At 45.4% G+C, this 26811-nt stretch overlaps 2 protein-coding genes across 4 annotated transcripts in view; one reads left to right on the forward strand and one right to left on the reverse strand.

Moving 5' to 3' along the window:
* The window catches only part of DFFB (DNA fragmentation factor subunit beta), a 35780-nt gene extending 27932 nt beyond the window's left edge, over positions 1–7848 (forward strand). Inside the window, exons 4-8 of one of the 3 annotated variants that reach the window (XR_013213227.1) lie at positions 3373–3452; positions 3954–4118; positions 4438–4538; positions 6180–6936; positions 7140–7848. Coding sequence is in view for 1 of the 3 variants with exons in the window: in XM_077250313.1 (XP_077106428.1) it covers positions 3373–3452; positions 3954–4118; positions 4438–4538; positions 6180–6396 (563 nt within the window). In the remaining 2 variants the exon portion in view is untranslated. Of the gene's footprint in view, positions 1–3372; positions 3453–3953; positions 4119–4437; positions 4539–6179 lie in introns of all 3 variants that reach the window. The other 2 variants (XR_013213228.1, XM_077250313.1) reach the window with 2 other exon arrangements.
* Positions 7849–14261: 6413 nt separating this feature from the next.
* Positions 14262–26154, reverse strand: C4H1orf174 (chromosome 4 C1orf174 homolog). The gene is made up of 5 exons (XM_077250314.1): positions 25879–26154; positions 19990–20112; positions 18729–19070; positions 18411–18536; positions 14262–16403 (listed from the first exon to the last, which is right to left on the reverse strand). Exons 1-4 carry the CDS (start codon positions 25891–25893, stop codon positions 18411–18413), a joined length of 606 nt encoding a protein of 201 aa, XP_077106429.1. The 5' UTR covers positions 25894–26154; the 3' UTR covers positions 14262–16403.
* Between the last annotated feature and the right edge of the window lie 657 nt (positions 26155–26811).

The raw sequence follows: 26811 nt of genomic DNA on the forward strand, positions 1-26811 counted from the left end.
GTCGCAATTTGTACTTTCCTCCCTTCCCTTTCTTCCTTGCTGTTGAAGATCAATGCGGAGGGGGTGCCGATCATTCTGACCGCACCAGATTGGCCCAGAAGGTTCTGGTTCGCTGAGATCGTCCATCTCCTCGCGGACTCCCACTGGAGGCCCACAGTCAGGCCAGATCTTCTGTACCAGGGACCCATCTGCCACAGAGTTCTTGGTGGCTCAAGTTAACTGCTTTGCTGTTGAAACCTTCCATTTTGGCTGTTTTCTCTAGGCGGGACTTGATGCTGGCCTTGCCCTTAGTTCTCTGAAGGGTCATAAAGCAACCCTTTCCATCCTTTTTCTGAAGTCCCTTTCCGAAGTTATTAGCTACTGGCTATCACGGTACGAAGATTTATATCCATCACGTTTTCAGATCAGAACTTTTCTTCAAGTGGCGCATGCGGCTCTCCCGTGCCACACTCCCGTGGATCCCTGGGACCTCAATCTTGTTCTGGAGGCTCAGTGGGGTTTTCCCCCTTGAGCCTCTCCATGAGGCCTGTTATGACCCCAATGGCAGAGGGTCTCAGAAATAATAACCAAGTCTGCAAACACAAAAACCAGCTCATAGGGCAGTGGTAACTGGGCTGACCATATATCTAATCCTAGCCCCAGAAATAGAAGTAGCCGGGGAACGTGCCTACGTTGGTTCTAGACGTCTTGCGCCAGCCGGAGAACTAACTAACCCTAGAAGGGAATAAAAAGACCTTTCTTGCCTCCAGAGATAAGACCCCAAAAAGTTGGATACAAGCCCCCAACAAATAATAACGGTGAGGTAAGAGGAAAAGACAAACATAAGAATGAACTAGGTATTTAGCAAAGAGAGGCCCACTAGCTAATAGCAGAATATAGTAAGATGACTTATATGGTCAGCAAAAACCCTATTAAAATATCCACGCTGGATATTCAAGAACCCCCGAACCGTCTAACGGCCGGGGGGAGAACACCAGCACCCCTAGAGCTTCCAGCAAGGTCAGAAATCACATTTAGTACAAGCTGGACAAAAATAGAAGCAAAGCAAATAACCCAAATAACCAAAAAGCAGGACTTAGCTTAATCTTGCAAAAACCCGGACCAGCGGACAGGAGCAAACAGAAGGATCTGATTACAACGATGCCAGGCACTGGACTAAGGATCCAGGAAGTTAATATAGCAACACCCCTGGACTAACGGCCCAGGTGAGTGCCAAAGTGAAGAAAGACAACCCAGAGTCATATCACTAGTGACCACAAGAGGGAGCCAAAAAGTCTAATTCACAACAGAGGCCTCACTGTCTGTTCTGTCCTGCAAGGTGGCGTTTCTGGTGGCCACCTCCACGCGCCTCAGAGTTGGTGGATCTCTCCTGTCGCCCCATTTCTTGGTTCTTCACCAGGATCGGGTAGTTTTACGGCCTTCGTCGCCTTTTCTTCCCAGGGTGGTGTCCTCCTTTTACTTGAATAAGATCGTCCTTCCCACCTTTGTCCTGCTCCGATCGATTCTCTGGGGCGTTCGCTGAACAGGCTAGACCTGGTCAGGGCGGTGAGGATCTTTTTGTCTAGGACCGCCTTCTTTAGGCAGACGGACTGTCTTTTTGTCATTCCAGACGGTACGCCAAGAGGCTTGCTGGCCTCCAAGGTTACGATTGTTCTCTGTATCAGACCCGCCATTCTGGAGGCTCACCGGGCCAAGAACAGAGTGACTCCTCCTGGGATTAAGACTCACTGCCTCGGGCAGTGGGCGCCTCCTGGGCGGTACACCATGGGGCATCCGCCCTACAACTTTGCTAGGCGGCAACCTGGTGTTCCGTTCACTCATTTGCCAAATTTTATCAGCTCCATGCCTACGCTTCGGCAGTTGCCAGCCTAGGCGGAAGGATCTTGCAGGCGGCAGTGGTGAGCCCTCCGATCTGAATGGAGTTTTTCTGCTGTTCCCACCCCAGGGACTGCTTTGGGACGTCCCATGGTTCCTGTGTCCCCCAATGAGAGGCGATAGAGAAAACAGGATTTTTGGTTGCTTACTGTAAAATCTGTTTCTCGGAGCCTTCATTGGGGGACACAGCACCCTCCCAAGTTGAACAGCTCTGTTTATTGTGTTATACTGTAAGTTTGAGTTCTTTGAACGCTCTTTGAGTGTTTGAAACTGTTAAACTGTAAAGCGTTGCTTAAGTTTGTTGGCGCTATATAAATAAAGATTATTATTATTATTCTCGTTGCTTCTCCTACTGCTTTCTCACTAACTGAATATCCTACTTCCTGTCGGTGGGGTGTATACTGCAGAGGAGGAGCTAACCTTTTTTATTTGCATAGTGTCAGCCTCCTAGTGGCAGCAGCATACACCCATGGTTCCTGTGTCCCCCAATGAAGGCTCCGAGAAACAGATTTTACGGTAAGCAACCAAAAATCCTGTTTTTCTTCAACAATAGAGTCTTGCGTGGTGAGCGTGCAATGGAGGTGCATTACTTGTTTTCTTTGAAACAATTTTGCTGATTCCAGGTCTTTTTGTAGCTCTCAACAGGTGGTCCTTGGCTGTTGGACAACTCTTCTGATAATTCTCTTCACTCCTCTGTCTAAAATCTTGTGGGAGCACTTGGTCGTGGATGGTTTGTGTGTAAATGTTGGTCTTTCCACTTCTGGATTATGGCTTCCAACATTGTTCACTGAAACCTTATGTAGTTTAGAAATTCTTCTGTAACCAAGGCCATCAATATGTTTTGCAACAATAAGGTAGCGAAGGTCTTGAAACAGCTCACTGGTTTTACCGAGATGTTTCTTGTGGGATTTTGCTAATGAGACACCTTTTAATAGGCCATCAGTTGAACAAAGTGATATTTTTTCACTAAGTGGCAGGATTGCTTTCTAAATACTTATAGATTTCAGTTGGTGTAATGACTTTACATGGCTTTTTGCACCAGCTCCTTCTTCATGTGTTGAATACTTTTTCCCTGTGTCATTTTTCATTATTACACATAATTTATGGACATATGGTTTGATGTCTTTATCTGGATGGATTGGATGGGTTGTTACAAACATCTAGTGAGAACTTCATGACAATAGCACCTTTAGAAATATGTTTACTTAGAAAATGGCTGAAGTGTTCAATACTTATTTCACCCGCTGTATACGATTACTTTTTTGGTCCACGCCTGTAACAACTTGGTACCAAGTAGATCTCAAGGCCCTCCCAAGTGATAGCGGTAGATCTCCAGTTGCCTACTCCTGCCTTAGAGTAAATGAAGGTGTGTGTAAAGGAAAGCTATATACCTCACGCCTCGGATTTTCGCCACAAAACAGATACGGGGCAGCACATTTGTAATGCACTGGGATTGTTTGCTCACAGCCCTGTGAGTTTTCTCCTTTTTTTTCCTAGGAGTAGAGAAGCGATTCAAGAACAAGTCCAGTTACATGAGGGAAAGCTGTAAGAGAAGAATCCGCAGTTACATTACGGAGGTAAATACGTAGTCTTACAGTCAAGATACTTTGCTGTCAAGGAGTTTTCCAATAAGACAAAAGGACAACTATCTATTGAGGTCCACAACCCTCATCCTCCGACTATACAGCTGTCATGGACGGGAGCCCTTCCCCACCCGGAGAGCTTCTGTAGAGAACATCTCTCGCACTGCAGAACTTCGCATGACCAGATATTTCATGAAGACACCATGATTTTGGTGGGTGCTTAGTAATAATATGAGGCTGCAAGGCAGCTTTGTAGGTATTGGCAAATCCCTGAGCCTACGTGTACGAGTCTGCTCCCTGGAGAATGATCTGCATACATCACCTCGTGGCCATGAGTCTTAATGGTGGCTCCTGGTAGCTGCCGACACCGGTACGTCAGGAACACCGAGCAAAGTTCAGAAACTTGTGAAATCAAAAGACCCACTGATGGGCAGTAAATCAGGGAGGGCGTTGTGGAGGTAAAGAGTAGCAATCCTTTATGTCCTGTTATTTTAGGTTCAGAACTTTAACGTCGATCGAGCGGTGAAAGATGACTACGAGGAGCTCGTCCAGACCATGCACAATGCTCTCAGCACTGTGGACTTCAATGGAAGTTACTTCGATAGAAGCGAGATGAAGGCCACCCGTCTTTGTACTGCACACGGATGGTTTTCGTGCCAAGTAAGACCCATCAGCTGTGTAGAATGAGGCAAGATTGAACATTCTTGCCATTTATTCTGGGTATGTAAATACAATGGGAAACAAATGATCCCCTAATGCCCATCAGGTCCTGGACATATTAGACTGATATGTGCGCCAAGTCCAAGTTTATTGGAAAAAGTGATAATTTGGTGAACAGTGGGTGACCAACCACTGGGACCTGCACCGATTGCCAATTTTTTGTTTTTTCCTAGAATATGTTGATAATAACTATAATTACTTGTATTGTGATGCTGCTCAGCTTCTGTGTGTCACTTGTATCTGCATTTCTGTCCTGTAGGGAGCCTTTGACCAGAGCGACTGCCTTTCCAATCATTCCATCAATCCCTACAGCAACCAGGAGAGCAGAATTTTATTCAGTTCATGGAACCTGGACCACGTGTAAGAACCTAGAAAAATGTGGTAACTAATAGCGCCTTTCCACATCATTCAATCACTTGATATTATACTACTATTTTATTACAGCTCCTGAATGGTGGAACCAGGAACAGTGTTAAAGGTCATATCCGGGACTCTCTGAAAAACAAAAAATGTGCCTAAGCACTAACAAGCGAGTAGTTGTTACCTTCCTGCCTGTTGTGCTTCCCCAGCACATACCGCTCCTGCTGGAGATTCAGCTGCCTTTGCTGACATCATGTCAACAGAGTGGATGCCTCTTTTCTGCTCCGCTTTGACAGGATGAAACTTCTACCGTCATTCTGATTGACAAATGGGAGATGGCGGTCAATCAGAATGATGTCCCAAGTCCCACCCTGTCCTGTCAACAGAGCAGAAAAGAAGCCTCCGCTCTGTCGACGTGAGGTCAGCAAAGGCAGCTGAATCTCCGTGGAAGAATGGCGCCAAGCACAACAGGCAGGAAGGTAACAACTACTGGCCTGTTAAGTGCTTAGGCACGTTTTTTTGTTTTTCAGAAAGTCCCGGATATACCCTTTAATATACATATAATTAGAATTCAGAGAGGGGCATGTAAAAGGCACTAGAACCCTCTGATATGCCCGAAAACCAAAAAAAGAATAAAAAAAATAAAAATTTTATTAAAACACGGAGTGAACAAACTTTAAAAATATTTAAAAGGTAGAAAATATAACGGTCTCCACGAGACAATAAAAGTGGAGATTCAACCGTAATCCAAATGCTATTAAGAATAGTAGTATCAAGTAGATGGAAAATGAGCCAAATAGAAATAAAGAAAACATGCATTACACACATAGGCACCTTTAAGAGAACCACAGAGGTGATGCATGCTGTCCAAAACATGGGCAGCAGGTACCAGACACTGGGTCTCTCATTTCAGCCAGATATGTCTGTAGCGTTTCTGTGAGAACAAACATTTAAATGGCGTACGGGGACTAAATGTCTTATAGGAGTAGTTGGAGAGGCCGGTACTTGATGGCTTTTCTCCACCCTATTTCTCTTGACTGTTAGTGTGTGATTAGGGAAAGACCTAAGGAAGAGACCTGACACTCAAGAGAAGCGAGGCTGGGTACCGGCTGCATGAACAAGTCACCCGAGCGGCATGGTCAATGGCCAATGATAATGGAGCCAGTGTCAGATACATGCTGCCTGTGGTTTGGACATCAGCTATCAAGTTTCCTTTTTATTGCAGTTTTGCGTCAAAAGGAAAGTTTTGTGGAAATCCTGTTTGTGGCTAAATGTAAGACCCAAGTAGAGTTGTGCAACACCTTGTAATTAGGGATTAGTGTACCCATGGAAGTTTTGGTTTGGTACCCGACCCAAACTTTTAAATTCGGGTTCGCTCAGCTCTACTCGTAATTATAAATGTTCAGGATCAGTACATCCTAAGAGCAAATATTCTGGATAAAATATTCCACAATTCAATGGTCTGTTCAGTTCTGTAGAACTATGGGGGTTTCAGGATGTTACATCTGGAATATGGATTCTTTAGTTTATTGGTATTTGGCCTAAAGAACATTCATCATTCATCTCCCAGTAACAGATATAATGAAGTAGTGCCCGCATTCAATTTCTATCAAGTTAACAATTTTGGTTTTTTTTAATAAGGATCGAAAAGAAACGAACCATCCTCCCTCGTCTTAACGAAGCTGTGAACAAAAGTAAAGGGAGACAAATCAACTGGAAATATTTCTTTGATCTCTTGTTCACTACTAAAAATTTGAAACTGGTTTCCATTGTATGCCATAAGAAAACGGCTCACAAACTGGAATGTGACGAGGACATGGTTTACACTGAAGTACCTGCTAAGAGGCTCAAGACTTGAAAGGAATTCAAGACTAAAGTTTTGTCCCTTTTTCATTCTCCTCCTCACCACTGCAATTTTTTGGGTGCTGATGTTCATTTTATATAATTTTAATTTTTGTGTGGCAGCTATCTACTAACAGGCCTACGTATTACTGAGAACGTCGAGGATTCGGATTTCAGCCAACAGTGACGTGGATGGCATCCATGTGATGTTCTTTCACATCACTGGACTATTCATTAAAATTAGTTTTTATGCTTGAGGACATATGTAAAACAACCAAGGGCTATAATGTGACTATTTGATGAAAAAACAGAGCACAGATACAAGGCAAAGGTGGGATCGGGGCCTCAGTTAATTTTTATTTATTTTTTTAATCTGAAATTTCCCAGTGCTCTTAGATGCTCATGTATAACTCTTACCATGTGACATACAGTGACTGCAGCCCGCTCTGTCAGCAGCTCTACAAACTTGATACAACCCTCGACTCCTTCTGCCTCTCCTTAGTACATTCCTATACATGATTTGAATCAGTGCAAAGGCTGCTGCGATCACAGGTCAGTGCCAAGGCTGCTGCGATCACAGGTCAGTGCCAAGGCTGCTGCAATCACAGGTCAGTGCCAAGGCATCATATCTACCCCAAAATGGTCAGCTCAGGGTGCAAAAAATAAGCCCTCACGAAGCCCCAGATACTGAAAAATGGAGACGGTATGGGTTTTAGAAAATGTGATTACAGCAGCCTTGGCACTGACCTGTGATCGCAGCAGCCTTGGCACTGGCCTCTTATTGCAATATTGCGGCGACCAAAAAAAACGTAATTCTGGTGTTTCAATTTTTTTTTTCTTTTTACACCATTTACCGATCAGATTAATTTACTTTATATTTTGATAGATCGGACATTTCTGAACGCAGCGATACCAAATGTGTATTTTTATTTTTTTTTTTCATTTTATTTTGAATGGGGATACAAGAAGGTGATTTTAACTTATGTTTAATTTATATTTTTTATTAGCTTCAATAGTCCACGTCGGAGACTTGAAGCTGTGATTGTCTGATCGCATGTGCTACATATAGCAGTGCTTCAGCCCTGCTATGTGTAGAATAAATCATGATCTCCTTTGAACGCCGGTCACAGGCCAGCGTTCATAAAGTTATTTTCGCCATCTATTTGCTTCTGCAGCAGACATCAGCTTGGAGGAAGAATCAGACAAGTCTTTTTTTGCTCCTTATTGTAATGCACTAAAGTGACAGAAAGCACAGAGCTATTAGTATTTAATCCTAGATTATAATCATGAATTGACGCTCTCAGGTTGATATTTTAAGATTTTTTGTTTTTTTTTAAAGTGAATTTCTAGAGGAGCACATATACCTCATTTTCTATCCATTGTAGGCAGAATAATGGCACATGCACTGATGATTTTTACTTTTTTTTGTCTCAAAGTAGTGTCAGAATAAACTTTTTTTGTAACCTGGTGTTGATCTTGTCATACAGTATTAAAGAATGTTTAATGTCGTATAAGGGGGTATTCAGCCGATGATATTCTGGGAACTCTATGGTCAATTGTCTGTTGATTTAAGGCTGTGTTCACATGTAGCATAAATCTTGTCATTTTATCTATCTGCACAAAAATAAGTAATAATCTCTGAATAAGGCATTTTGTTCTGGATTTTCCTCTTTAGGTGAAGAGTTTTTTTATGCATTTTTTTTTAAGGAAAGTCTTACTTAGCGGTAACAGGATTTTTCGGAACCCATGACAGCACCATAAGAGAGGGGATCTGCCCTTCATGGACAAGACACCTACAGGCTAAAAAGGGCAGCACCTCCTGGCATCAGTTGGATTACGAAGCACGAGAGGATCTTCAATGGACACCAAAATGTTATCAGCGCCACATGTCACAACTTAAAACGTGAACTTATAACACTAGCAAAAGAAGTGCTTACCCACACGTGACAGGAGGTAATATAAGGGTGCTGTTATGGGCTCTGAAAAACACATATTACTTACTGGTAATGTCTTTTTTCGGAAACCATGACATATCCAATGAGAGAGGTGATCCACCCTTCAAGGACAGGAAACCAACATAAAAAGGGCGGTATCTCTCCACATTGGTTGGTTGGTTGGTTTAAAGAGCACAAGAGGACTTCCCAGGTTAGTGTACATTATATATAAACTTTTTAACTTCCACCTAAAAAAAAAAAAAAGAGGGTGCATAACAAACAACCCACCAACCATCGTTTTAGTAAAGGGAGGAAATATAAGGGTGCTGTCATGGGTTCCGGAAAAACACATTACTAGTAAGTAATATACATGTTTTTCTGTCACCCATGACAGCACCAACGAAAGAATTACAGACAATCATCTATTAGGGAGGGTCTACCGCCTGTAGAATTCTTCTCCCAAACGTGAGATCAGAGGAGGCAGATAGATCTAGTCTATAGTGCTTACAAAAAGGTAGAAGGAGAGGACCACGTTACCGCTTTACAGATCTGGTTGATGGAGTCATCATTGAGTGGGCCTTCAGGAACAGCCTTACCTGCACTCACATAAGCTATTTTAATAGTTTCTCTGACCCATCTTGCTAAGATACCCTTTGATACCTTAATACCCTTTCTAGACCCCTGGAATGATACAAAAATGGCTCTTTCCTCAAAGTTCTTGCGACTGATAGATAGTGCAGTAAACACCTTCTGACATCTAAGGTACGTAATTTTTCTTTCTTAGGATTAGAACAAAATGAAGGCAACATAATCTCCTGTGACCTATGAAATTTTGAAACTACCTTAGGGAGATAACCCGGGACTAATTTAAAAACTAGCCTATCATCCAAAAATTGAGTAATTGGAGGATCTGCCGACAAAGCCTGGATGTAATTTATTCTGAGGGCCGACGTTAAGGCTACTAAAGGATGTTTTTAGCGAGATTATTCTGTCTGAAACAGAATTCAAGGATTCAAAGGGGGCTTCTGTTACGCCGTTAAGACGAGTCCCAAGGAGGGGCTCTACAGGAAGGCACTGGCCTAGATCTGCTACAGGCCTTGATAAATCTAGAGACCCATTTATTGCCTGCCAGGTTATAACTCTACAACGCCCCTAAGGCTGAAACCTGAACCTTTAAGGATGCTGAATAAAAGCCCCCGCTCTAGTCCCTTCTGAAGGAATTCCAAGATAGATCTTAATGGTATCTTTCCCCCTAGGTCCTTCCCCGTAGAGGATGGAGATATTTTTCCAGGTACTACCATAAATCTTTGTAGTTACTGACATCCTACTGCTAAGCAGGGTAGAGACAAATCTAGACGAAAACCGACCTTTTAAGTTCCAGGCTGTTAAATGCAGCCCGTACACTTAGGGGTGATGAAATGGTCCTTGGGATAGAAGGTCCGAGTCTTCTGGGTGAACCCAGGGATCTGTGACAGACATCATTCGTAGCCAGAAGAACCAAGCCACCTTCGGCCAAAAGAGGGCTATGAGAATAATCCTTGCTTTGTCCTCCCTGATATTTAGGACTGACGGAATCAGACATACAGGGGGAAATGCATAAACTAGACTGAGGGTCCATTTCATTTGGAACGCATCTACCCAGGTTTAGGGAACAGAATCTCTGGACTCTCCTGTTCTGCCTAGATGCAAAAGGTCTATTTCTTGGAGACCTCACATGTCCACAATCTGGTCGAACATGGATTTTTTTAGCGTCTATTCTCCCTGACAGTTGTTTGCGGCTTAGAAAATCGCTTTGTAATTTTCCTTTCCTATGATATGCAGGGCTGATAATGAGAGGAAATGTCCTGCTATCACAAATATCTGATTCGCTATGGACATTAGAGACCTGGAACGAGTCCCACCTGGTGGTTTATGCAGGAGGCTACTGTAACCAGGTTGTCAGAGAACAAGAGAGATTTCACAGGAAGGGTAACAGTCCGCTCAGTGCCCGTTCTACAGCTGAAAATTCCCACTTTTGAGGAGGCTAATCTTGCTTTCCCTGACCAAGTTCCCTGCACCAGAAGGTTGTCTAGATAGGCCACCCATCCCTTGGGGCTGGCATGCGTAGTGACTACCCTGGATATATTGTTTACCTAGGTTATCCACCTCGGAACAGATCTTATTCCCAACCACCAAAGGAGAGAGTGGATTAGCAAGGGGCGCTGACAGCTTGCCCTCTAAACTTCCCTGTAAGGCTACCTCGTTTTCCATGATACACCACTGCAACTCCCATGTGTGGAATTGGACCCACTTGACCGCCAGAATACAGGAGGTTAGAGAACCCAGCAGGGACCTCGCCTTCCTGAGGAACATGACCGGATTCTCTATTGCTGCAGAGATGAGGCCGATTATATTCTTTTTCCGTAGGAAGATGACATTCTTGTATTTCTGAGTCTATTATGGGGCCCAGGAAGACTTGTGTCCTTAATGGCTGTAGTCTGAATTTGCCAGATTTAAGCAGCACCCCAAGTTCTCCAGGGCGTTGCATACTTCCTTCACTTGTTTGACAGTGACGGATCGAGTTGCCGAGTAGGAAATTGTCCAGATATGGAATTAATCTGTTCCTCTCCCGAAGGTCGGCTGTCACTTCTAATATTCTTTTCGTAAAAGTTAAGATGGGCTTTTGCTAACCCAAAGGGAAGAGCCCTGTATTGAAAGTGATTTCTCCTTGTATTGACACTGAGGAATTTTTGGTACTGTGCATGTATCGGTACATGATAGTAGGTCCAGGACTGCCATATAACATCTTAGAGGACTTTTACTGCTGTTCTTACTTATTCCATCTTGAATGTTGGAATCTTCAGGTACTTGTTTAACGCTTTTAAATTTAGTGTCAACAGTCTCTAGTCTGAATATCTCCTGGTCAGCATTTTAACCACAAAGCCCTACTGTCCGCATTCGAAAGGGCTACTGAACTTGTTGCTAATGGCACCGAATCAGCCAAAGCATCAGATTAAAATGCTTATGCCTGTAGCATAAGTGGGAAAGTGGCCAAAATATTGGCTCTTGACAACTCATCTTAATTGGGCTTCCAGGCGATCCAACCAGATCATTAAAGATCTGGCCGTACAAGTTGCAGCCACTGCTGGTTTTAGGGCCCCGGCTGACGTACCCCATGCTCCAGTTAAGAAAAATGTCTTTTTTTGAGAGGATCCTTCAAAATTTCCCATATCCTCAAAGGGGAGTGAGGTTTGCTTGGCAGCTCTTGCTACGGCCGCATCTAGTTTTGGGGCTTTGTCCCAGATAGACGAGGAAGGCTCATCAAAAGGATATCTCCTCTTAAATGATGGGGGGGGGGGGGAAGAGCCTCTCCTCTTGAGTCTTTTCCATTCACTCTAAACTAGGGCGTGGATCCTATCATTTAATGGAAATGTCCTACATCTCTTCTGATCTAATCCCCCAAACAATGTCCTGTACCGACCTTTCGGGTTTGGAATCCAGTATTCCCATCGTGGCCCTGACTACCTTTATGAGTTTCTGTCTCCTCTGTAAGAAAACAGAGACACCTAGTGTTGCCGTCTAGGGAGGAGGCTAACGAGGAAGAATCAGAAGATTTGTCGTTATCTGAATTACTAGACACATCTGACTCAGGAGATAACTGCCTAGCCCTTTTATCCTTCTTCCCCAATAAAGTTCTTCCTGAGAGAGGGATTTCAGAGATTATTTAACTTCTATCCTGATGATGGACCTTAAATCAATGGCAAAGTTAGGGGTCTTTTACAGCACCGTTTGCTCTATACATGACTGGCAATGTCTTTTTTGGTAGGAATCAGGCAGTAATATTCTACATAGCGCACACTCCTTATGCTTAGACTTTACCACACACTTTACCTGGCAATAAATGAGGGGAAAAAAAAAACCAATATCACCAAGTGAACTTTCAGGAAGATCACTTACCATTGTGAGGCAATCAAAAGGGTATCGGATTAAGAGGGGGACACATCTCAGCTGAAAGACTATCTCTGGAGGCTGAAGACTTGTCCACTTTACTGGGACTTCTCTTTGTCTCTCACAGACATGAATGCCGCCACTACTGCCACAGAGTTGACGCCATTCCACCTGCTTCTGGGGCTTCCCATCAAGCTGCTGCTCAATGTCATCATTTTCCTGGAGGCAACGCTGAGCGAGGAAGCCTTGATCCAAAGGCCCTTCTGCCCTAAACGCAGGAGTAATGTTATAGACCAGCCCCCCAAGCCTCTCTGGTACCCGGGGAAGTTCTGAGTCATCATTCTCTTGCACATGGGCTCGTCACCCGGGCATAACTCTAGACCTTCAACACCCGGACACGACTTCGGACATCCAGACATGCCTTCTGGTGTGCATTCTTTGCCTGATGAGCCATGCCAGAGCAGCCCATCATCAACCCGTAATGCAGCTCACCTGCACCCACACACAAGTTAAAATCCCTCATGGACCCACCGTGGCGCTTCCAGGTACCCCCGCACCGATCAAGGCAGGGAAGAAATAGATCTTTGGTTCTTCAGTCTAATTTCTTCAGGCACTCCTGTAAGACGTCCCCCTGTCAAGGACAGGAAACCAACTGATGCGGGGAGATGTGCCGCCCTTTTCAGCCTGTAGGTTTCTTGTCCTTGAAGGGCAGATCCCCTCTCTTCTGGTGCTGTCATAGGTGATCGATAAAGCTTTGATTCTGCACCTAAAAGTGCAACTGCCTTTTTTTTAGGCTCCACATAAAAGCTTTTAGGCTACGTTCCCGCAATGAGCTTTTATTGCTGCTCCATATTTTTGCTGCTTCAAAAATACAGCATCTTACAGTTCCAAAAAGTGGATGTGATGTATGCTTCATTTTAGCACAGCATAAACTGACCTATGTTGCTCGTTTCACGTCTGCAACATGTCAGTTTCTCTTGCGAGTACAGTGAGTTTTCTGTGCAGACTTACCCTATAAACTTGCGTTAGGTGTGGAAATTCTGCAGATAAAAAACGGACAATTGTTTTAAGTGCATTTTTGCTGCGGAAACTCTTAAACAAATGCAGGTAATCCGCACCTAAGTATATCAATAAGGTTTTGTCAAAGCAAAATACCGGGAAGTATCAAAAAACAAAGCAGCTTTATTTAAAAGCCTGACACACGAAAGACAAAGAACGCAGAGTCAAAAAAAGCACTAAAAACATTTTAAAGTAACCTATGGTAATTTATAACATAGGTGCAGAAATTCTGCAACGTCAAAAACGCACCAAAAGCTCATCATGGGAACGTCGCCTTAGAGAAAAAAAGTAAATAAATGCACAGTGCAACAGCGTCTTTAGACGCACAGTGGGCAGGAGTTTTCATAAAACCACATCCACAGTTAAACACAGAAGTAACTTCTGCACAAGAAAAAAAAAAGTTGGTCTAAAGGCAACAAGCGATGCGTTCGGAGGCCTAAAGGCAACAAACGATGCGTTCGGAGGCCTAAAGGCAACAAACGATGCGTTCGGAGGCCTAAAGGCAACAAACGATGCGTTCGGAGGCCTAAAGGCAACAAACGATGCGTTCGGAGGCCTAAAGGCAACAAACGATGCGTTCGGAGGCCTAAAGGCAACAAACGATGCGTTCGGAGGCCTAAAGGCAACAAACGATGCGTTCGGAGGCCTAAAGGCAACAAACGATGCGTTCGGAGGCCTAAAGGCAACAAACGATGCGGTCAGAGGCTGCGGCTGTATAACAGCCACAATCTAACTTGTGCTCCATAAATGTTCACCACATATGGGTGTACACCCACATTGGATGTGAGAAAGGGATTAAAAGGTTGGGGCACATCTGGTAATGGACAAAAGTGGCACAGTTTCTGCAAACAAGCCTTTTAAATCTATTCTCACCCATGATTCCCGTTGTCTATCCAACTGAAGATTTTGGCTTCTCAAGAACTACAGACACAGGTAACACTATAAATAAGAACCAGAGCCATTTTGCTTAATATTTTTTTTAATGCCGTTAACATTGAACATATTGTACATTATATATATTGTACATTATAGAATGATATGGACAGCTGACATCTCCATCAGTAGGAAACAAAATGTAAAAAGATACAAAAATTAAACGTGTTTGTGTGAACATAGCCAAACAGTATTAAAAAAAACAAAGGAGTGTTTTTTTCTTCAAGCTGAAATCTCTTCAAAGGGGAGATTTTCTTTTCCTGAACCCTTTTGATTCGACAGTACCTTGTTTGGAGCGGATTCCAACATGATCCGACTCAAAGAAGGGACATGTACTTTTTTTTTCTTTCCCTATCCAGCTGTTTTTCAAAAACTTTTCAGAGAGAAGTAAAAAAAACAAAACAAAAAACCTTGTACAAACAGCAAACTGTATTTCCCATAGAAATGAATAGGAAGAGTTTTCCAAGTGTTTTTGAAACATTTTTTAAAGAAAGATTTGGAAGAGGATCTAATAAAAAAAAAAAAAAAACTTGTGTGAATATGGACGGCCTTATAGCGAGAGCAGGATGCTCATGGAGGGCGTTGCTGTCAGTACGATTGTCCTTGTAGTGCAGATTAGGGACAGGAAAATAGAAAACCACGTATGCCATTGAACATCGGTGGCAGCTGCGCAGCAGAGCCAATAATCTTGTATAACAATATGCTCTGCAAAAAAACTCCAGTGGCTCACGAGGATGTGATGATCCTTGTAATAAGGCATGAGTGGCAGCACTAACCCTTATTATTTCACTACAAAAATGACTGTTACATGGGTCATATGTGGAAAGAGCATTGATCGCCAACCTGTGTCCCCTCAAGCTGTTGAGAAACTACAACTCCCAGCATGCTATGACATCCACAGGTTGGAGACCACTGGACTAGAGGCGGTAGAGTTGATGCAAATCGATGCACAGGACCCGGTCCATCGGGACGGGAAGCATTTTAGCTCCCAGCATCCACAGCTCTTCCTTTGATTAGCTGACCTGGCATGATGTCACATGTGAGTCTCGCCGCCACTATGACATCACATCAGGCCGGCTAATCAAAGGAAGAGCTGCGGATGCCATCAGTGAGGAAGCGGTTCCCAGTGACCGCCAATTGCTGACACGGCCAATGGATCGATTCGCACCAACTCTTAGGAGGTAACAAAAGAGAAAAAGAGCAATCAAATCACTAGTAAGTGATTCTAAGGACAAGTAAACAGGAGAGCGGTAGTAAGGGAAGGGGTCATGGCTGCACAAAATACTACGCTAAGCTCACCTATAGCTAGAAGGGGCGCGCAGCCATAATAGGACTATGGATATAAAAAACGACCCTGCAGGAGTCCTACCTCTGGAAATAGACTTCTAGTTACCCTTCAATGCAAAAACAGTCATTACCACAAGAGATACATTTATTAAGGTCATTACATAATGCCTCATTACAGCAACAGTAAATGTCTGCACAAATATAGCTGAGCTGGGTTTATCATCTACCTGTGCTGAGTGTGACCATGGCGTGCTCTCGTGGCACAGGATTCCACATGACAAACGCAACTCTACAGTTATTGTGTTTTTTAGGGAACCTGTCAGAAGACCCATTATGCCCTGACCATCAGAAGCAAGAAACACCAAAACTAATTAGAATGAACTACGTTTTACTCCGAAACGCTGTGGCTGCCCCCCTTCACCTGATTAGAGTGACAATTCTTGTGACTGTCCAGCTGATCCATGACAATTGACATTCTTATTTTGCTCCATTATTTAATGATTCCAGCTCCGTCAACACTACATATATAAAAAAGAAATAAGAAACATAATATACATAAAGAATTTAACATATATTCCACATCACTGCGTGTGGATGTGAAGCGTAATACTGGTACTCCTATCGGCAGGGATACCACCATCGTAAGGTACCAGGTTCTACATGAAAACTCCCTGAAGATTCTGTCAATGGCAATAAAAACCCAAACTTAATGGACGGTTCCAACATTCGTCCTCCGTCTCCTCCACTCACATCCCAATAATTAAAAGTGAGTGAATCTTCTCGGTTTATGTACAAATGAAAGCACTTTGGCTCGAGCACAGTTTATGTATCTGTAAGAAGCGGGGATCCGTTCCAGTGTCCTGCTGCGGAGAGGGGGCCGCGCCTGAAAAGAAAGGAGGATAAATCTCACTTGTAAAGCGCCATGGAATAAATGGCGCTATAACAATAAATAATAATAATAATAATAAATATCAAATAAAGGAGGAAAGAAAAAAAATCTGTCACCACAAATTGGCGGACTATGTAAATGCCCTGTGTTCGGTCAGATGGGCGGTGTTTCGTCTTCTTTCCTCCACCTCATCCTTCCCCGCTGTCCACAATATGTCCGGGAATTTGAGAAGGTGTCCTCCATAGTTCGCGCGTGCGCAAGGCAATCTTGCCTCGCGCACATGCTGTATGCTTTGCCCATCTGCGGGCAAAGCCGAAAAGCATTACTGCGCATTCGCCGGCGCACTACGTCCCATCATCCCATCAATATTTTGCTGTGTTCCGGGACATAGTGCGCTGGCGCATGCGCAGTAATGCTTTTCGGCTTTGCCCGCAGATGGGCAAAGCATACAGCATGTGCGCGAGGCAAGATTGCCTTGCGCACGCGCGAACTATGGAGGACACCTTCTCAAATTCCCGGACATATTGTGGACAGCGGGGAAGGATGGGGTGGAGGAAAAAAGAAGAAACACCGCCCATTTGACCGAACACAGGGCATTTACATAGTCTGACAATTTGAGGTGACAGATTCCCTTTAATAGTTTACCTATAGAAAAAAAACTTGCATAAAAAATTGTGCATTGCAAACATTACTGATCCTGATTTACATCCTATATTATACTCCAGAGCTGCACTCACTATTCTGCTGGTGCAGTCACTGTGTACATATATTACATTACTGATCCTGAGTTACATCCTGTATTATACCCCAGAGCTGCACTCACTATTCTGCTGGTGCAGTCACTGTGTACATACATTACATTACTGATCCTGTACTGATCCTGAGTTAGATCCTGTATTATACCCCAGAGCTGCACTCACTGTGTACATACATTACATTACTGATCCTGGGTTACATCCTGTATTATACTCCAGAGCTGCACTCACTATTCTGCTGGTGCAGTCACTGTGTACATACATTACATTACTGATCTTGTACTGATCCTGGGTTACATCCTGTATTATACTCCAGAGCTGCACTCACTATTCTGCTGGTGCAGTCACTGTGTACATACATTACATTACTGATCCTGTACTGATCCTGAGTTACATCCTGTATTATACTCCAGAGCTGCACTCACTATTCTGCTGGTGGAGTCACTGTGTACATACATTACATTACTGATCCTGACTTACATCCTGTATTATACTCCAGAGCTGCACTCACTATTCTGCTGGTGGAGTCACTGTGTACATACATTACTGATCCTGAGTTACATCCTGTATTATACTCCAGAGCTGCACTCACTATTCTGCTGGTGCAGTCACTGTGTACATACATTACTGATCCTGTACTGATCCTGAATTACATCCTGTATTATACTTCAGCTGTACAGTCTGCAGAATTGTGAATGCAGCTCTGAAGTCTTCAAGCATTGGGTGAAATTTAATTGTCCTCTCTTATTCTACCTCAGAAGTAGAGGCGTTTTTGATGACAAACCTGGTGAGATTCTTCAAGAGGCAACAAGCAGAATTGTGAATGCAGCTTTGGAGTATAATATAGGTTGCAACTAAGGGTTAGTGCTGTAGTAAGTAGGGGAGAGTACTTACATAGGCGAACAACTAACGCACTCTCCAGCAGCGGCATGTTCTTGGATGTGATTCCTGTGCATTACATTGTATGTGTGAGTCAGTTTGGCTCAGATGTGGCGGTGGCTTTGGTTTACAGTGGAAGCCATAACACTGTGCCTAATTCTCTGTACAACCAGATCCAATCAGCGTCCACAGGAAGCCACTGTCTTGGTTTGGTGGGATCGATAAAGTTTTCCTTATATTAGAGGAAAAATGTTGCTGGGTGCAGCAGAATTCTCCCAGAAGTTCATACAATTAATGTGAACTTCTTGCAAAATCTAGACATGTCTACCCCTGGTTCAGTGATGCCCCGCAGAGACTGATCACTTACCTAAATAATATCTTCGCTATTGATCTCCTCCTCATCATCCTCCTCCTCCTCCTTAGCTCTGTAGTGGAGGTTCCTTAGCTCTCGCCTGCTCATAGAAGCACAGGATGTGGCAACTGGTGCAAAGTCCTAAGGGATAAAGAAATCAGACAGTGACCAGATACTTCATTCACATAGCATTGCCATGCAATGTTTTCACTAAATTGTGTCTCATCCAGACAAAAATCGCCATGTAACATTACTGGCAAAAATGCAAAATGATGTGTCTCCACGGTTACAGACTACAAAGAAACTGAGTGTAGTCAGACCCTGCGGACTCACCTGCATAAGATCTGCGTTTTCAAAGAATCTCCCGAGAGGCATTGGCTGGTTACTGTCTTCATCAAAAAAGGGACTGTTGTCGGTGCAAACCCCTCTGGCATCCGGATGGGACACGCCGTCTCCACTGTCGTCCGTTACCCCATGATATGAAGGGCTGGCTCTGAACACGTGATGAGCAGTGGCACGGGTGCTGACCGTCACCTTTGGGCATCTCCTGCTTGGAGCCCTTCCCCGAGTTCCCGCCTTAGTAGCTCTTTTGGTGCCATCACATTCTAGTGCTCTGTTCTGGTCACATATAACTTTTTTTGATAGATTCTTATTGGAAGTTTTGCGGGTCGATGTCTGAAAAAAAAATGACCACTGTAAAACTTGCAATCCCTCCACTGCAAACTTAAGGACTATGTACAACTTGACACTGTTTATTTGGTTCCCTAAATGCAAAATTAAAAACATTCTCTAATTACCGTAGTCTTTATTAAAAAAAAAATAAAATCAAAAATGTTGCTCCTGCAGAGTCCTTTACCTAACTAGCTGGTATGCAAAACCTGACACACACCCGCAAGAGCGCTGCTCCTGGCTCTGATGGCTCCCTATGCACTCCATCCACCTCCCTCCTGTCAGCATTCAAAGCATTAGGAAGAACAGCTCACTCTAGATGTAGATAGGGAAGAAAGCACACGATCCTCCATAACCTCTAGAATGGAACATCACTGCAGGTAAGAACCTGTGCTGATACATGAGAGCTAGTGAAGATAGCAACATCCTGAATGCACAGACTTCACATCAGACCACGGTGATATCTGGGCCTCAGAAGACAGAGCGCAGCGAGGCCCGGGCCTCAGAAGACAGAGCGCAGCGAGGCCCGGGCCTCAGAAGACAGAGCGCAGCGAGGCCCGGGCCTCAGAAGACAGAGCGCAGCGAGGCCCGGGCCTCAGAAGACAGAGCGCAGCGAGGCCCGGGCCTCAGAAGACAGAGCGCAGCGAGGCCTTGTCTTAATGCTGCCGCATGCAGAGACCGGCGCGTTCTCTCTCATTTCTTCTGACGCCCGTAATTGCATAGAGCACGCCGAGGGTGCACTATAGCCCCTTCATTTGTCTGAGAAATTCATAGTTACATCTGATAATATAACCCCCTCTGATGTGCCTCATCTACAACTATGGGACTTCTCACCGGGATCTCCCAGAAATGCTATATATATGTATCTACATGATCTGTGCAACAATATAGGAATATTTCAGAAATCCCAGGACAGAATCCTTACCAGGCAGACTTTCTTCGTAGACTTTTCAGAGCTGCGGCGTTCAGCTTCATCATTAAAGGAATTCTGTGCAGCCGAACAATTTGGAGTTTTTTGGCGAGCCGAGCATTGCACCCCATCTGTTAACTGGAAAAAAAATTATAGGAATTAAGTAGCAATCCAGCGTTTTATATCTCTCCTATATAATTCATTATAGGCTATCAGCAGAATAAGAGTCACCAGGACACACACCAGACACATGCACGAGATGGGGAAGAGAGACAAAAAGCAAAAAGGAGAGAACTTAGGGTATGTGCCCACGTTGCGGATTCTGCTGCGGATTTTTCCGCAGCGGATTTGGAAAATCCGCAGTGCAAAACCACTGCGGTTTTCACTGCGGATTTTCTCGCGGTTTCGTCTGCGGATTCCTCTGCGGGTTTTGAACTGCACTTTCCTATTGGTGCTGGTTGAAAACCACTGCGGAATCCACACAAAGAATTGACACGCTGCGGAAAATAATCCGCTGCGTTTCCGCGCGGATTTTTCCGCAGCATGTGCACAGCGTTTTTTTTTTCCCATAGGTTTACATGGTACTGTAAACTTTGGGAAAACTGCTGTGGATCCGCAGCGTCGGATCCGCAGCAAAATCCGCAGCGTGTGCACATACCCTTAAAGGGAACCTGTCAGCAGGGTTGTGCTCAGTAACCTACAGACAGTGTCAGGTCGGTGCCGTTATACTGATTACAATGATACCTGGTGATGAAATCCGTCTTGTGGTTGTTCTTTAATCTTTATTTTCAGTTTAATGATATGCTCGTGTTCTCGGCTATCTCCGAGCTGCTACTGCGCAGGTGGTGCCATTTCTTTTCCTTCTCCAGTAAGATGGCGCCGCCGGTGCATGAACAGTAGCAGCAGTCGGATCATAGCTAGACACTGATAGCTGCTACTGCGCAGGCGTCATTTTAAAATTGATTTTTTTTCTCCTACCTGAATAACATGAAGAAAATGTATTATTGACACATAAAACACGCGATTATGCTGCGCACAAGTGCGTGACCTGTCAGCAATCTACATTATGAATACCTAATCAGGCACCACACACCTAATCAGACAGATTTCATCACCAGGTATCATTGTAATCAGTATAACGGCACCGACCTGACACTGTCTGTAGGTTACTGTGCCCAATCCTGCTGACAGGTTCCCTTTAAAAAGGTAAAACGTGAGAGAAGAAGAAGGAGGATGGAAAGAAAAATAAAAGGAGGCAAAAAAATTAAATAAAGTAAAAAAAGAACTGCAGCAGGCAACAAAAACATAGCCACTTTTTAATATCTGGACATTTTGGCAGATTACATTGGTGTTGTATAAATAAAGGTTAATATCTCCGCACATTATGCCGGTGATGGGAAGTAAAGGGTAATGCTCTAATACTTTATGACTTATCAGTGAACACAAGAACTGCCCTTCACTCATCCACATACCCCGGGATAGGGATTGTATTGTGGGGTCTGATCCCACCGCAGCATCGCACAGGACAGCACAAAGGTTCCACTATGGCTCTCCGAAATATTCCCGAGCCCTTATGTAAATCAGGGGCTCCCTACAATACTTGCTTTCACACTGCCAGCTATACATGGAACCTAATGTTATTCTGGAGGCAATGCACAGAGATCTGTGACTGTACGGCTTCACCCCACACAACCTGACCACAGAAATGGGATTTACAGTAATAGTAGCCAAACTAGGACTCTTGAAATCCCAGAAAGAGCCCATCATAAAGAGTGGAAATGTTGGTAGACATAAATGCACAGCCCTTTCCTATTCATGGGCATCCATCTCCTCTATGTTGATTTAGAGAGTATATTCAGACATTTTCCAGATCCGGTGCATCCGTTGTAAAACCACATATGTATTTTAGGATTTCGTTCATCCACAGTGAAAATCCACAGAAAAGAACTGACGAGCTGATAATGTAAAGCCCGCGCAGCAGGTTCACTCCAAAGTCAGAATCTCATTTACTTGGATGTTGCGGTGAGAAGCTGCAGACTTTCTGCCAGCACATCTGCACGGAAAGTCACCGGCTCCCGGGGACTGATCAGACTCTGCCCTTTATGGATTAGATTCTGCTGGATCAAACCTTTGTATTTCTGGATAGGAGTCATCTGGACGCACCGGCTACGGAAGGTTTTCAGTACCACACTGCTGTCCAGCGCTGGATCTTATTTTGTAGGGATTATCCGGTCAATCTAACATCCGGCCAAAAGATGCAACAGCGCTATCCAGCTTGTAGAAGCCCCCACAGACTAGTAGAGGATTTATACCCATCCTGTCCATTACTAATGTTAGAAATGGGGCCAAGTCATCCACGGCCTTCATTATCATCAATAGCTGCCATAAGACAATTTACCAACAAATCAAGTCACACTGATGTATGACGCCCCACTATTGTCATAAGATACCCGGCCCGTGCCTTCATCATCTGACACTTGTCTATCAGGATCAGACTCCTCAACCATCAGCTGCCTCCACTATTCCATTAGAAGACGCCTCCACGAATTATCTCACCCTGATGCTTCCCGATATCCAGCGCCATCACCTGCCGCCACGATCATCTGACAACTCGCTGACTCACCAAACTCTATTGTCATCTGACACCCACCTATCATCATTGCCATCATCACCTGACATCCAATATCATTGTCCCCCCACAAACTCATCTGACACCCATCTATAATTGAAAACCGACTCCCAACAATCATCCAATAATCCTTACACTCCCATCATTGTTATGACATCCGAATAATTATCCAACATCCCACACACTGCTATCATGGTCAGGACAGCCAACTACTATCATCATCTGACAACTCACCTGACACAAAAGTATCAACATCCGACAACTCACCTGACACCCAACTGTCATCATCCGACAACTCACCTGACACCCAACTGTCATCATCCGACAACTCACCTGACACCCAACTGTCATCATCCGACAACTCACCTGACACCCACCCAACTGTCATCATCCGACAACTCACCTGACACCCAACTGTCATCATCCGACAACTCACCTGACACCCAACTGTCATCATCCGACAACTCACCTGACACCCAACTGTCATCATCCGACAACTCACCTGACACCCAACTGTCATCATCCGACAACTCACCTGACACCCAACTGTCATCATCCAACTCACCTGACACCCACCCAACTGTCATCATCCGACAACTCACCTGACACCCAACTGTCATCATCCGACAACACACCTGACACCCAACTGTCATCATCCGACAACTCACCTGACACCCAACTGTCATCATCCGACAACTCACCTGACACCCAACTGTCATCATCCGACAACTCACCTGACACCCAACTGTCATCATCCGACAACTCACCTGACACCCAACTGTCATCATCCGACAACTCACCTGACACCCAACTGTCATCATCCAACTCACCTGACACCCACCCAACTGTCATCATCCGACAACTCACCTGACACCCAACTGTCATCATCCGACAACACACCTGACACCCAACTGTCATCATCCGACAACTCACCTGACACCCAACTGTCATCATCCGACAACTCACCTGACACCCAACTGTCATCATCCGACAACTCACCTGACACCCAACTGTCGTCATCCGACAACTCACCTGACACCCAACTGTCGTCATCCGACAACTCACCTGACACCCAACTATCACCATCCGACAACTCACCTGACACCCAAGTATCGACGTGTTGCCGCTATGGTCACGAGATGCCACTATCACCGGACAAGTCGCTACTATTGCAACGACACCAAATATCATCACCTTCCGACATGTCACCCACGGCCTCAACAATCAGACACTCAACAACTCACTCACCCACTGCTGTCACTGACATCACATCCACATATCTGACAACTCAGCAACTGCCTCCATAATCTGACAACTATTGTCATCCCAAACTTGCCCCACTGCCTCTACTGTTATCTGACATCTATCATCATCCAACAGTCAGTGTACTAAGATCTGACACCCAATTGTCATCGTCTGACAATTCACTCACTGTCTTTATCTTTATCTAAGGATCCAATCATTTTAACATGACAAACATCATCATCACCATTATAAAATGTAGGTACGGTCCTCATCGCCACATAACTACTATCCTCTGACAACCCGACACGGCACTATCATCCTCTGACAACCCCACACCGTACCACTATCATCCTCTGACAACTCCACACCGTACCACTATCATCCTCTGACAACCCACCATACCACTATCATCCTCTGACAACCCCACACCGTACCACTATCATCCTCTGACAACCTGACACGGCACTATCTTCCTCTGACAACCCCACACCGTACCACTATCATCCTCTGACAGCCCCACACCGTACCACTATCATCCTCTGACAGCCCCACACCGTACCACTATCATCCTCTGACAACCCCACACCGTACCACTATCATCCTCTGACAACCCCACACCGTACCACTATCATCCTCTGACAACCCCACACCGTACCACTATCATCCTCTGACAACCCCACATCGTACCACTATCATCCTCTGACAACCCCACACCGTACTACCATCCTCTGACAACCCCACACCGTACCACTATCATCCTCTGACAACCCCACATCGTACCACTATCATCCTCTGACAACCCCACACCGTACTACCATCCTCTGACAACCCCACACCGTACCACTATCATCCTCTGACAACTCCACACCGTACCACTATCATCCTCTGACAACCCCACATCGTACTACCATCTTCTGACAACCCCACACCGTACCACTATCATCCTCTGACAACCCCACACCGTACTACCATCCTCTGACAACCCCACACCATACCACTATCATCCTCTGACAACCCCACACCGTACCACTATCATCCTCTGACAACCCCACACCGTACCACTATCATCCTCTGACAACCCCACATCGTACTACCATCTTCTGACAACCCCACACCGTACCACTATCATCCTCTGACAACCCCACACCGTACCACTATCATCCTCTGACAACCCCACACCGTACCACTATCATCCTCTGACAACCCCACATCGTACTACCATCCTCTGACAACCCCACACCGTACCACTATCATCCTCTGACAACCCCACATCGTACTACCATCCTCTGACAACCCCACACCGTACCACTATCATCCTCTGACAACCCCACATCGTACTACCATCTTCTGACAACCCCACACCGTACCACTATCATCCTCTGACAACCCCACACCGTACCACTATCATCCTCTGACAACCCCACACCGTACCACTATCATCCTCTGACAACCCCACACCGTACCACTATCATCCTCTGACAACCCCACACCGTACCACTATCATCCTCTGACAACCCCACATCGTACTACCATCCTCTGACAACCCCACACCGTACCACTATCATCCTCTGACAACCCCACACCGTACCACTATCATCCTCTGACAACCCCACATCGTACTACCATCCTCTGACAACCCCACACCGTACCACTATCATCCTCTGACAACCCCACATCGTACTACATCCTCTGACAACCCCACATTATACTACCATCTTCCGACAACCCCACATCGTGCTACCATCCCGACATACCATCTGCAGCCTCCTCTGCCCCCTGACCCCCGTCCCTATGTGGTGGCAGGTCCTGCAGCGCCCCCTCCTGTCCATGGCCCGCCGCCACCATCCTGCCGCCTCCTCGTTACTATCTGCCCCCTCGGTGCCCAGTATACCGGCTCCCCCGCTTCACACACACCACTGGCCGTATTAACCTTGGTCGTCCTCACCAGCCCGTAACCCCGGGCACCGCGGGCACATGACTGTCTCCGGCCGGCACAGCGCCCCCATTCCTCCGCGCTGTCCCCTCCTCACCTTTCTCTTCTTCATGGAGAAATCCCGGCTCGTTCCGCCGCCAAAACTCTCCTACTACTTAGTAAAACTTTCCAGGCTCCGCGTCAGCCCCGCCCAGCAACTCACACACGGAGAACCGGCCTGCGTCTGACGTCAGCGGGAAGAAGCACATAGTAACGTGGCCATCTTCACTGAGGGCAAAACAACCGGCAGCCGTGCGTAAGTGACCGCACGCAAGGGGACGTGAAGCCGACGGCAGCCATGACTGAAGCTGGCAAACGCGCATTAACCAGTTCAGCACTGGGTTCCTGATTCGTTTCCAAGGGAAAATAAAATAGTGAACCTGCAATTAAAATATATATATCTATCTCAGAACAAAGAAGACTTTAGATGGTTGGAAAAATAGCAAAATTAAAGACTGACATATAAATTCTGTACCTCATAGTTCGCGGCGTTCTTCACTATTCTCCTTTTGCCATACCAGAAGTATAGGAGCGCTGGGATCCGTCAGGGTCACATTAATCCACGGTGTCCACGTCCTTACACAGGCCCGGGTCCAGGCGTATGAGGGCCCCCCTGGACCCACCCTGAGTGGGACGCAGCTGCAGGAAGCAGTTGGCGGCAGCAGGAGTGGGGCAATGTCGCGGACCCCCGGGCTGTGAGTAGAGGGTGTCCCGGCAGTGGCACGTTGCGATCCCTGGGCTTCAAGAAAATGTCCGAGGCAGGGGCCGAGTCTGTTGATTTCCCGGTGGTGGTCTCCAGGAAAATGGCTGCCAGGGGCGGCGCATGCGCAGATTAAGATCATCTCGTCATCTCGCCGCTGTCTGCCCTTATGATCTACAACCGCCACACACTGTCCGACTTAATGAGGCATAACCGCCCAACTGTCCGCCATTATCAGCTATAACCACCACACCAGCGTCTGCCCCTGTGAACCACGGCCTATACCATGGC

Source organism: Ranitomeya variabilis, chromosome 4, assembly GCF_051348905.1.
Source record: "Ranitomeya variabilis isolate aRanVar5 chromosome 4, aRanVar5.hap1, whole genome shotgun sequence".
In the NCBI taxonomy this organism is placed as follows: Eukaryota; Metazoa; Chordata; class Amphibia; order Anura; family Dendrobatidae; genus Ranitomeya; species Ranitomeya variabilis.